This window comes from Rutilus rutilus (genome assembly GCF_951802725.1).
Source record: "Rutilus rutilus genome assembly, chromosome: 10".
Taxonomy (NCBI): Eukaryota; Metazoa; Chordata; class Actinopteri; order Cypriniformes; family Leuciscidae; genus Rutilus; species Rutilus rutilus.
In genome coordinates this window covers 20,111,866-20,125,015 of record NC_140215.1, presented here as the reverse complement: position 1 = coordinate 20,125,015, position 13,150 = coordinate 20,111,866, and the positions used below count along the sequence as shown (strand labels likewise).

The 13,150-nt window shown below is 37.5% G+C and overlaps 1 protein-coding gene across 50 annotated transcripts in view; it reads right to left on the bottom strand.

Annotated features, from left to right (window-relative positions):
- Positions 1–1,352: 1,352 nt before the first annotated feature.
- Positions 1,353–13,150, bottom strand: part of neb (nebulin) — a 59,897-nt gene continuing 48,099 nt past the window's right edge. For 7 of the 50 annotated variants that reach the window (XM_084420677.1, XM_084420666.1, XM_084420644.1 and 4 more), the window contains 18 exons: positions 12,481–12,585; positions 11,947–12,057; positions 10,735–10,845; positions 10,180–10,293; positions 9,965–10,069; positions 9,412–9,516; positions 8,982–9,086; positions 8,358–8,450; positions 7,848–7,940; positions 6,760–6,852; positions 5,924–6,016; positions 5,386–5,478; positions 4,905–5,012; positions 3,787–3,973; positions 3,513–3,605; positions 3,133–3,276; positions 2,304–2,407; positions 1,353–2,169 (listed from right to left, as the gene is read on the bottom strand). In XM_084420677.1, coding sequence (XP_084276803.1) covers positions 1,996–2,169; positions 2,304–2,407; positions 3,133–3,276; positions 3,513–3,605; positions 3,787–3,973; positions 4,905–5,012; positions 5,386–5,478; positions 5,924–6,016; positions 6,760–6,852; positions 7,848–7,940; positions 8,358–8,450; positions 8,982–9,086; positions 9,412–9,516; positions 9,965–10,069; positions 10,180–10,293; positions 10,735–10,845; positions 11,947–12,057; positions 12,481–12,585 — 2,031 coding nt within the window. In that variant the 3' untranslated portion in view covers positions 1,353–1,995. The remainder of the gene's footprint in view (positions 2,170–2,303; positions 2,408–3,132; positions 3,277–3,512; positions 3,606–3,786; positions 3,974–4,904; positions 5,013–5,385; positions 5,479–5,923; positions 6,017–6,759; positions 6,853–7,847; positions 7,941–8,357; positions 8,451–8,981; positions 9,087–9,411; positions 9,517–9,964; positions 10,070–10,179; positions 10,294–10,734; positions 10,846–11,946; positions 12,058–12,480; positions 12,586–13,150) is intronic. The other 43 variants (XM_084420683.1, XM_084420681.1, XM_084420687.1 and 40 more) reach the window with 20 other exon arrangements.

Sequence of the window (13,150 nt, the reverse complement as noted above, 5' to 3'; positions counted from 1 at the left end):
TTGTCCTCCATGGCTATCCTGGTCCAGGGCAGGTTATGTTCAAATAAGAGGTTGCAAAGTGACATGTCTGATGCGATAGTCACTCCACCTGTTTCCACTCCAAATTAAACTACACTACACTGCAGATGATTTTTATAGACAAAACTGTCTGGCTATTAGTAATGCTTATTTAGAATAATAATTTTGTATGATTTAGATATCTAATTATTGTAACGTTAATCGATCAAATATGTACAATTTTAGTTTATTTATTATTACGCACAGTTTAATTGAATAAATATATAAAGGTAATAAATACACTTTAGGATCAATAGATAAAGCTATAAAATGTTACATTTTCTCTACCTTTATCAAATGTATAAACTAACTTCGCAACTTTTTATTTTAGTTGTCCTCTTTCATAGACAGGTATTTTCTTCTTGCGGTGTAAATTTGTTTAAATTCTATATATTTTTCAATCTCGTAATATTCTGTAGTGAATCGCGCTACTTCTCTCACGTGAAATGAATCTGTTTCACTCTTTCTCAGCATGTGATTGGTTGTTCGCTACTGATGTCACACCTAAACTCAGGATCAAAGCCTGAGTTGACAGAGAAAGTTGATGATCAGGGGTGCGTTTCCCGAAAGCATCGTTGGCCAACTATGGTTCCGTCGTTACCAATAGAGTTCAATGGACATTGCGATGAACTTGCGACCATAGTTGGCCAACGATGCTTTCGGGAAACGCACCCCAGCATGGTACCAACAAAGCCTGGTTGGATTGGTTTGGTTTTTTGTCAACTCAAAACTAATCCTGTAACCCTGAGTTTGTTCAACTGTTCAAATGATGGTCATGGTACAGGCCCCAGAGACGGCATTAAATTACCTCATGTCTCAAAGCATAACATTACAATAATAATGAACGACAACGTACAGAGCTTTTACTTGTAGCGTACTACCTGACTGCTGCAGTTTCATTTCGGCGTTGACAGAGAAACGCATAAATCCGAATCTGAGGACGTGAACAGCTCTGGGTAGAACATCATGGGTTGCCATCTCGTAATTACAGTTGCGATAAGTCGTGCACACAGCATTTATGCTTATAAGCTCGTTTTGGTTCAGGAGGAACTGTAAAGGGCGGCTGCTTGTGATGTTCGGTGTCTGTCTACAACTCTGCATGGCCTCATAGAACGAGCTGATGAGCTGCATTCGGAATGAAAATTAGAGGGTTTGGAACAACATGAGAGTAAATGAAATAAATGAAACATTTGTATGATATATTTTAAACTTTAGAAAAAAATGTCAACCCTTTGTTGTTGACCAATATTTAATAATAATAATCTTGTCATAAAATCCATGACAGGAGACAGATATACTGCAGAAGCGTGGTGTGCTTTATTGGCTACTGATTCAAGGTATACATCTTCCTCTAATCCCACACCCACAGAATCAAAGAAACAAAACACATGCACATAGTGGCCAGCCTTCAGCAAGGGAGGGAGGAGGCTTGTTTTAAATCAATACATTTCACTTTGTTTAGAGTAACTGATGGCGTGTCCTCAACATTCTCAAGTGTTTTTTTTTTGTTTTTTTTTCATGTGGCAACTTTAGTGCCTCTGTTCGGTTTTTATAAAACACTGAACTTCTGGTTTTCCTTTTCACATATAAAGTGAACCATGAGCCCATCTCTCTTTATGCAAAAGTTTCATTGTTAAAACTTTCAGAATGGCCTTCTTTGAATGTGGTGTGATTGCAATATACAAAAATAATGGGCTCCAGTTACTTAACTGTTAGAATAGAAGAAAAAGATAAATACAATTGTCTGTGACTTAAATAGGTATGTATAGTTTCTCATGCCACAACCACAATAGACTTAGTGACATGGGCACAAACGAAATTTCATGACAGTAATGTGGACAAACAGTAGACTAAGAGTACACATAAAATGCTTGTTTCTGTCTTAGTGGATATCAAACTCCCCTATCCACAAGGAGTTTGACAGGGCAGTAGTTGTATTTAGATGGCTTCCACATAGTTGGCGGGCAGCATACCGGTTTTTCCAGTACGCTGCACAGTGCCATACATCCAACCCTCATCAATGGACTGCACGTTCACGATGACGTCACCATCCTTGAAGGACACCTCATCATTATCAGCACCAGCGTAGTCATACATGGCACGGACAGTTTTCTGTTTAGGGCAGAGGGGAGAATATTAAACGACCAGCTTCACTATATGGAATATGCTGTTACTATTTAGACTAAGATATTGTAAAGTATATGCATAGAGTTTATTAAAGTTGCCATTGGTCTCTCAGTACTTACTCCGGTGGTTGAGGGATGTGAGGGGACAGAAGAAACAGTGGTCTGTTGTGTTGCCACAGAGGAGGATCTCTGCTGAACCTCTGTAGTCTTGGTCTGCGTGTATCCTAAATGAGAAAACAGCAGATTTAATAGCATATATACATCTCTTCAGATAATTAGCATTCAGATTTTGGATCCTTACAGGCAATTTCCAACCGTCATTAGTACCACCGAGATGGTAGACCAGATTAACACTTTTACATTTCACTTTAAAGCCTCAGCAGTTACTATAGAATGATATGATGTTGCATTTGGAGCACTAAACAGTTGATGTGCATAACAGCCAAGCACAGCATGGAGCTTATGTTGTAATGGATTTTGAAGATTTTTCAGGTTAAATCAAACAACTTAAGATTTACAGTGGCTTTGATTACTGCAGAAAATAATTTAAACTTTGCTCAGTTTAAAAAAAATACTATAATATAAAATGATTAAAAAAAATCAAAATCCTGGATTTTTTGTTTAAATATATTTGTTAATTTATTTTTGTCCATCCTTAATGTTGCAATGCAACTCTATCCATCGGTTCCTGATTGGATATTGAGATGTGGACATTGCACTCAAAATGAATGAGCTTGCAGTCCATTGTGGAGGGACAGGGTTTAAGCAGACTAAATGACTGAAAAAGTCCGGCATATGTCATAACTCAATCTTTCAGTGAAAATGACAGACTTCTTGTCATTTTCACTGAAAGATTGAGTTATGACATTTTGAATAAACATTATGAATTAACCCAAAAAGATCAAATTCAACCTAAGGACAAAAGAAATGAAGCACTTTAAACATGTACCGTGTAAAGTGGAGACACCAAAGCCATTGCTGTAGAGCGATGCATGGTGGTCCACGTTCTCAGACACCTCTGACTTCTCATCGCCCACCCCACTCATTGCGCTGGTGGAGCGGGAGTGCTCCTTGCTGCGGCGCTGGGCTTGGACTGAATAAGGGGACAAACATGTCAATGTTCCCTCCTCTTTGAAAGACGGTCTTCAATCGAGGAAGGTGGCAGATAAATATACAACCACAGTGTAGACAGTAAGGAATAATGTACAGTCATTCTATAGTTTGGCAGTCATTAAACACACATCTAAGAGCAGAACATCGAGATTGCCCAGTCAGAATCAAGTATTCCGGAGAGCTGTGTAATAAGGCTTTTTTGGTACAGTGACCCACCTGACATCATGTGAAGACTTCTGGACTGGATGTTGTCCTCGGCAGGGTCATAGTCAAAGACAGAGCCAGGGTTTGTGCGCCACACACGCAGGTCTTTGAAAAAGTAAACTCAGTTTTAGTGAATGTCTCTATTCAAAACTCATTTGGTTCCTGTGTATCATTTGTATATTATTCGTTACATAGTTACATGCTTTTCTAGATTTACAGGAAGAGAAATCAGTTTCTAAACTGAAGTGTGTTTAGTGTGTACAGGAAACAGTCTGTGTCAGCTGACCAGTGATGGTCTCCTGATCGTGTTCCTCTGCACGTCTCCTCTCCATCTCCACCACACGTCGCTGGATGCCGCGGTAGTTGATGTCACTGAAGTCCTGTGTGTTCCTCTTCACACGCTCAGTTATGGGGTCAGAGATGGTAGGGGTGAAGCTGCCCTTACTCTTCTCAAAGTCCTCGTGGTATCTGACCTGACAGGACCAATAGACAGCAAAACATGAGTCGGGAGACACTAAGAACCTGCTACAGCAACAATCCGTTTATAGTCCGAAGTCTCGATTGGCCTTTCGAATGGCTTCTCAAATGAGAAAAAAAATGTAGGGTGGGAATTGATTTTGTCCAATGGAAATTGATAGGGTAGTTGGATGGTTTTGGTTTGCGATTGCTGTGATCACATGTGAGTGACAGGATGTCCCACCCTCACGCCAGTAAACACGTCATTATAGAACAGAAGAGATGTCGCTCCAAGAGGGAAGGGAAGTTATTTTGATTTAAGATTACGAGGGCACAGGAATTAAAAAAATAAATAATGATGTCAGTGCCAGAGCCAGTCTGTGGATTTTGGGCAGGCGAGTTGACAGATTTTGCCGAAAATTGTGTAGTGAATGATGGCTACAGACTTTGATTCCATCCAGGTGGAGGATATCATGCATGCTTGAACTTTTTAACTGATTTTAGAACTCATATTGTTTTCATTTGTCATGCATCTCCAAGCAACGATGTACATGTTTCTGTTTGAGTTTGTTGTGTTCAGAACGACTTGAAAGTCTGGTATTGTGTGAGTGTGTGGTAGTAGTAACTATTTACAAAGTCACAAGTGTATGATGCCTAGTGTTTTAAAAATGTTCAGGGGCCATGTGCATAAACATAGCCACCGTTAAGACTGTGACTTAAGACCTAGTCTGCCTACTAGCAGTTCGTTTTTTCAATTCTGTTTTTGCAGCATCGACTGACTGTTGATAATATTGAATTCTGCATTTTTTTTTGTACTGATCCTCAACCTTGTAACATTTACCTCCCATTTTGAATGCAATAGTTTCATATAATATTGAAAAATCAGTACATTGCAATATAAAGGTCAATAAAGGTCAAGATGTTCACAAGATGTGAACGTCATCTTACTCCAGAGATGATACGCTGGGTTTCTTTAACACGTCTCATCTCAGGGGTGTCCAGCACAAAGGCGGCCTTGCCCTGCACCTGCTTACGGAAGCTGTCAGAGTATAGAACCTGGACAAAAGTCACAGAAAATACATACATTAGAAACATGGATTATGATTATGTATCAAGACCCTGTAGAAGACACACCGGGAAATCAGGACATTAGACAAACAAAGGACATGAATATGACATCCATCAGCACAACCTTGGGTGTTATTATGAATTCAGACAGATGAATTAGAAGGATCTTCAGAGGGCTGGATTAAAAGTAGGTGGGTCCCGAGATGAAGCTTTGTAGTGATGATGATCAGTTACTGAATTAAATTCAGCATATGGAAGAATAAAGTTAATATTATTAGCCTCCTAAGTGAAATGAGGGTATTAGAGCAGTTACGTTTACACACGGCAAACACACACACTCGTGTCCTGTGGCTGTGAGTACCGAGCTAATCTGCACTTGGTTCCGTTTGACCCGCTCCATCTCTGGAGTGAACACCACAGGCGTTCCCTTGGCAGAGAGGTCCTTATACAAAACCTAGAGTAGAAAAGAACAGCGCCCCCAGAGGCCAGTCAGACACAAAGCACCATGGAAGACGCAAGAGTCTCTGGAGAGTCACAGTCACATCAAACGTCACACACAACACACAATGATCTTATATCCCAGATTTAAAAAGAGGAAACTGGTTGGGAAGGGAAAACAACAAATATGGGATATCTGGTGTTGGTTTAATTTTGGATTAGGAACAATGTTTGGAGTTGAATAATTCCCATACGTTTGAACTCACAGCAAAGGGTACCTAACTATGGTGGAATATGATGTGGTGAATTACATTAGATGAAAATGAGGTTTAAGCATTACATATGCTTCATTTGTTTTGCATCAGCGATGGCATTGTAAGAGTGGAAAAGGAAGAAGTATACTGGAAGCGTTAATGGGGAACAGAGCCACTCTCAAGTAAACCCTGTGGAGCTTCCACTACCGAGCTGATGTGCTTCTGATTCTCTCTGACCCGCTTCATCTCGGGGAGGTCCGATATGGCTGTGCCTTGACCCAGCGAATCCTTGTATTTTATCTACCCAAGGATTAATTACGACATATCAAATGAACAACACACACATTAACCAAACAGCAACAGAACGAACATCCACAAAGATGAAATACACAAAATCATTAGCTCTGTTCCAAACCCAAGCCTCCTCGCTGCCTACGCAGGCGTCTGCCTTTTAAAATTGCATTATAAGTGCCCATAAGAGGCAGACTTGTAAATCTCTACATAGGCAGCAGTTTTATATACTACACAAATAGCATTTAGCATCAGAGACTCGACCCACCGCGTAATGCTCAAGTTTAACAATCCATAAAGTTGCCAACTTTTCATAACAGTCTTTGGGTCAGGAGTGTGCCTATGATGCCTTCAAATGCTCCCTTGGTAGGCAGCTTACTAGGTTTTGGAGCAAAGCAATTGTGTTGGCAAAGAACTGATAATGTTGCTGATCAACAACACAAGTTTAAAACAAAAAGGTATGGTACCCAATTATTACATGGAGGAATCAGTTGCTAATAATTAGCCTGCAGCTAAATAAATACTAAGTATTACTGATAAAAGGGAATACAGAATTTTGTCACATGAGCTACACGAGAGTTACAACTATTGTTATGAATGATGGATTTGATGCAGTGACTTCTTCTCAGGGTCACCAGAGGGACTAGTTTAAACAGATGGAGGCTAAAGGGTTTTCTTAGATGATGGAGAGACGAGGAACAGGGAATGTTTTATGGGTGGGGAATGGGATAGAGGGTCACACCGCAGTGTACCGTGCTAATATTTTGCTGATTGCGTTTAACTCTCTCCATCTCTGGCGTTTCTGAAATTGATGTTCCTCCTCCCAAATCTTCCTTGTATTGGATCTTTACACATGTAGAGGCAATGAGGTAAAAATAAACAAAAAACAAAGGTAGAAAATTACTTGAAATCTTATTAATGTCAATAATTGTTCAGATATCAGTGTGTAAAACAAAAAGACCAAAAAAAAAATCAATGACACATACATAATGCATGAAAACAAAAGTGTTGAAGATGTAAAATGTCAGAATAAATCATAAAATGTCTCTAGCAAGAAAACAAAGTAGGGTAAATAATTTGGTTATATACTGTGAGGTATGAACACTACCGTTCAAAAGTTTGGGGTCAGTAAGATTCTTTTTAAAGAAGTTAATACTTTCAGCAAGGATGCATTAAGTTGGTCAAAGTAACATATTAAGTATCATTTATTTATACTTAAATGATTTATTTATCATCTACAAAAGATTTCTATTTTAAATAAATGCTGTTCTTTTGAACTTTCTATTCATCAAAGAATAATGAAAAAAATATATCACGGTTTCCGCTAAATATTAAGCAGCTTAAATGTTAAGCAGCAACTGTTTCAGCATTGATAGTAATAAGAAATGTTTCTTGAACACTAAATCATCATATTAGAGTGATTTCTGAAGGATCATGTGACACTGAAGACTGGAGTAATGATGCTGAAAATTCAGCTTTGCCTTCACAGGAATAAATTACATTTTAAAATATATTCACAGTTTTGTTAAATAATAATAATAATAATAGTAGTAGTAGTATTTCAGAACATTTCTATTTTTTACTTTATTTTTGATCAAATAAAAACAGCCTGGGTGAGCATAACATCTTACAGACTCCAAAGTTTTTTTGAATGGTAAAGTATGTAGAAAAAAATATATACATAAAATAGGGGAGCTTTTGGTTTATTTAGGGACGTTTATCCTTACCAATAAGCTGAAGAAGGGGTAAATGAGACTTTAAAGAATGATAAAGATGAAGAATGAGAGTACACAGTAAAATGTTTAAAGCAAGGAGTCTTCCTCAAAGAGAAAAACACTACCGAGCTGATGTTCTTCTGAGTGTCCCGTACACGCTTCACCTCAGGTAGGTCAGGTATAGAAATGCCTTGACTTAGTGAATCCCTGTATTTAATCTAATACACATTTCAGGTCCATTAAGAGCATGAAAATAAGTGATAAAGTCAGAGAATTTACATATTTATGCAGAAACGGGATGAAAAGGGTAAAAAGAGAGGAGAGGTTGAGTGTTTTTAACAATGAAACACTAGTTAAAAGTCTTGGAACCACTTTCGGATGAAGATGGATAAATATATGGATCATGTTATTATATGTTATTAAAATGATGAAAGGCTTGGCTATTTATTTAAAATTATTACTTCATATTAGATGATCTATATTAAAATGAATGTTTGACATTACATTTTTTAGAATGCTGACAGAATTTGTATTATTAAAGGATAATTAAGCATAATTAAAGGAGGCATTATGTTGTTTTTTAGGGGCTCTCCAATGGGAAGGAGGGTGAACGGTTGGGTCACAACACTGAGTACCGTGCTAATAGCCTCCTGATTGCGTTTAACCCTCTCCATCTCAGGGGTTTCAGCTATGGCTGTTCCTTGCCCAAGCTCCTCCTTGTATTGGATCTTTAGAATTGTACAAGAATAATGAGGCATTAACATTTGGTTTTTATCTCGTAGGATAAGTAGCTTTCATTTGTTTTGTCTGGGGACGCTTCAGAATGTGCCCTCGCAACATAAAAACAGACCAAACATTTGAGAAGAGATGGACAAACAAAGAAACTACAACATTTCAAACACATAAGACAGATACAAACCAAAGAGGTCAAATATGTAAATATTAAGCAAAACCAATTGTAAAATGGTTAGAGCTACTGTTTAGAATGAAGAAAGGTCAACAGCATCAAATCTGATGATTACTGTTAGTGGCTTTGCTAGTCTATGACTAAGTATTAGACTAAGGTCTGTTTAGGATATCTATATTTATATTATATAAAAAGAGCTGGATGTCAAGAAATGTTAACTTGTGGTTGTAGTACAGAAAAAAGGAAAAGGTGGTGTAAAGCAAGAAATGAGAACAGAAAAAAGAGCAAAAACCAAAAAAAGAAATTGTGGTTAGAATATTGAAAAAACATATACTCATTAGGCAGAAAGTACCGAGCTGAAATTCTTTGTATTTTCTTTAACACGAAGCATTTCAGGAGTGTCCTTTACTGCTGAAACTTTGCCCTTACTGTTTTTAAGGTCAATCTGGTACTGAAGCTAAAAAGAAAAGAGCACAAAAGCAGTCAAAACTGACACAAAAATGCAACAAGAGAAAACAGTGCAACCAAAAATTTTCCAAAATCAAGAGAAGTGTGTATTATTAAAATGGAGACCTAACTAAGCCACATAACAAATCTGTCTACTCTTTAATATTTCTCTCTCTCTTTTTTTTTTTTTCATACAAAAACACATGAAAGACAGGGACCAAAGACAACAAAGGATGCAAATACCACATTTAGGCTAAGATTAATAAAACAGGAACATAATATGGACTGAACATACATAATATGGACTGGCTGAAAGCCCGTGGAGAAACACTTACGGTGCTGAAGTTCTTCTGGTTCTCACGCACTCTTTGCATCTCAGGAGTGTCCAACACAGGCACATAGTGTGACATGGTCTTCTCAGCCTCCTCCTTGTACTTTTTCTATTAGGTTAAATAAAAAGTTGAATCGTAAAAATCATAATAATAAACAGAGCAATTCCAATAGGGTCCTCACACCATTGGTGCTCGGGCCCTAATAAAACAGAGGCTCTGAATAGTAGACACATCATTATCCATGTATAAGGAAGTAAGTAATAGTAATAGTTAGTTAGTAGTAATAGTAATTACTAATAGTAAATAGTACTAAGTGGTGATGATTAACTTTCAGAAACTGATCAGGGGGTCAAACTGAAAAATTATATGAACCGGTTTGTTTTCTATTCATTGTTATGTGGAATTTTGCAACCCTTTTACCAAAATGTGTCTAAATACAGATCCAAACGTCTTAATAATAAGAGTGTAAAAATAGGTACATTTATACCAATACACTAGCAATAAACATCAAAAAATGACTTTTTTTTTTTTTTCTTCAAAGAAGCAACCCTCATACCTGGCTCACAAGGTTCCTGATCTGCTGAGCGTGGAGGATGTCAGGGGTGTCAATGACTGTGGTGTATGTGGCTCTGTCATGCTCAGCAGAATGCTTGTACTTGGCCTGGAAAACAAATTAACTAGCAATCAATGTATTGTTGAAATGTTGGTGCTAATAGTTGAGGAAATCACCTCTGAAATACTGAATTGATGGGTTGGAGATCATCTGTGTACCTGACTGAGGATATCTGTGGCGTTCTTTGCCCTCAAGAAGTCTGGAGTGTCAGTGGCCAAAGCCAACATGCCTTTTCCCTTGATATCTTGCTCCAGTCCTTTCTTGTACTCTCTCTGCAGGAATTGGGCAGAAATGAGATCATGTCCATATGTTTGTTTATCAGTCATCTTAACATTCACACCAAGAAACATTCCTGTGGGCTACAAACACAAAAGCAGCAGACAAACTCTTTTTTTTAAAAGGAGAATGAAAAGAAAAATTAGATGATATTAACATCAAAACTGTGAAGGAAAAATAAGGAAAATAAGGGAGACCATTTAGAACTGAAAGACAAAATGACATTTAGTGGGAGTCTCAGTCGGATGAGTTGAACTGCTTTACCAAACCTGGTTAGATGGCACATCATAGAGAACGTCCATTAGCTTGATTAGTTTTCTCATTAGCAAGAGGGGCAAAATGACCAGTTTCTGCCTGATTAGTGTGATGAGGAGGAAGTGGCGTTGTGGGAGAGGACTACAGGTAAGATAAGTCAGTTTGAGCTTTAGCCATCCTACCTCACACAGGATATGAGTAGCATTCTTTGCTCTCAGTAACTCAGGAGTTTCCTCCAGCACTGTAAGCCCTTTACCCTTCACCCCTTCCTCTAGATCCCTCCTGTACTCTTTCTACAGGGCGGAGAAGAACAGAAATACTGCAGACACATAGCACACACAGACACAGACACAGTACTGCGCCCACTGACATTTCAAAGTCACCAAGCTTTTGCTCTGGGTTTGAGAGAATGCTTCACACACAGAATATAATCAAGGTGCATGTTGTCCATACACAACAAGTAATTGAACATAATCTATTCGGAGCAAAGGCATTGCTGAGTTTGAAAAGCAACGTGGTAAAGACATATACAATATTTATCACAAATGTCACAGGCAAGAATAATGACAAAAACAATGTCTGAGACTTTTTAACATGTACATTCGTTTTGCAGCATTCATATAATTTTAAAGCCAAAGCAAAATCTAATGAGGTTAAAATAAAATAAAATGTTATTTCATGTGCATGCTCAGGGTAACTAAATATTAAAATAAAATAATCAAAAATAAATCAAAAATAAATAAAATGAAATATGTTATTTCATGTGCATGACCAGGGATGATTCAGTGTATTTAAGATCTAAAGAGGTTAAAATGTAATTAAATTAAATTAAATTAAATCAAATGTTAATTCATGTGCATGGACAGGGTAACTAAAGTACAGTGTAAAGAGGTTTAAAAAACAAGAGATTTGACTATTAAACAAATGTAAACATTAATAACAGGGTTCCCACATCTTTTGATCAATGAATTTCAATGACATTTCCAGTCAAACATGAAAAATTGAAATATCAATAAAAATAATTTGAAAGATTGCATAGTGATATATTGTGAGATTGCATAATGATAACTTGGCGACAATAAAACATTTTGTAGGATTAAAAATAAAAGGATTTTCCTGGACTGCAATCACAATGTGGACATTTTTTCATGACTGTTGGAACCCTGTTAAAACCAGCAACAGCAGAAAACACACACACACACACACAGATGTTGGAAGGGGAAGGGAATTACTGAGAGTGTATTACAACGGAAGGATGGTTCATGCATACTAACCATAACCTACTTGGGTGTAACTGGAAACTTCAAAGACACTCGTGTAAGGATTATAATGTGTATGTGGTCTTAGTATTATTACCAGGATGGAAGGAAGATAATATAAGGGCTTCATGTTACCTCGCTAATAATTTTCGTGGCGTGTCTGACATGTATCATGGCAGGGGTGACCTCCAACCCAGAGAGGTTCTTTCCTTTCATTGTCATCTCAAAGTCCTTCTTATACTCTTTCTATCCACCACAAATATAGAAGAGTGGGAGATACATGAAGCTTCAGGAATACGGGTCTAGTACACCATGGTCACACTGGTTCCTCAGTCGAAGAGTGTGACAGTTCATATAATGTTTTGAGTATCTTGATGTTAATTCAAAACATTTTCTCCAGTCAGTGTGTTGTACAGTGACACTATCAAAACAGCCATAAGCATCTAACATACATAAATGCCTCCCATAAATCCATGGGTCCTGGTTGGAAATTGTGGTCTCCCAATTACTTACCAGCATTACAATATTTGTATCCACATAAAAGCACACTGTTTGAATTTTACTTAGTATTTCAAAGTCATTCAGACTGGGTTACAAAGTATACTTGAGCTATATACGCTACCATTTTGTTTTGCATTGAATACACTGAGCTTTGGCATCAGTATTTACCTGACTCTGCATATGTTGAGCCTCCTTAGCAGTCACGTAAGTAGGAGTCTCAAAGTCCAGCATGGCTTTGCCTCTTTCTTTCTCATATTTCTCCTTATACTTCACCTGTAGTCAGACAAAATCCCAAAGGTGAATAACATACAAAGAGAAAAAAGCTGAACTGATTCATTTAATGGTTTACTAACTAATGATTGCCAGGCAAAGACCACAGATTTGTCTGCAAACTGTATAATTTTGAAGGGTCTAGGGAGGCTATAGTTTATTTAATTTAATTTTTTATACCGGATATCAATTAATCTGCCATTTTATGTTCCTAAGCACTGAAACTCCTGAAAGAGAGCTTACCATAGGCTCAACAGGGTGGAAAATTCATTAAAAATACAATAGATGTTTATGGTGTTTTCGCAATATAAAATGTCTCAGACTTTAATGATGGAGTAACTCGCTTTTACAACCATGTGCTTACATAACGCATAGACAAGTCCTTATAAAGCAGTTTTACAGCACAAATGAACCCAAACAAATAAAATGTAAATGATAAATAAATCTAATTTAGCTGCATAAGACTGACAAGTTAGCTGAAATGAAATAAACAGGTCCAACATGTGAAGCATCACACACAGAGAAGCAGGTGACGTCAGCTGCAGAAAGCTCCAGAACTGTATGACTT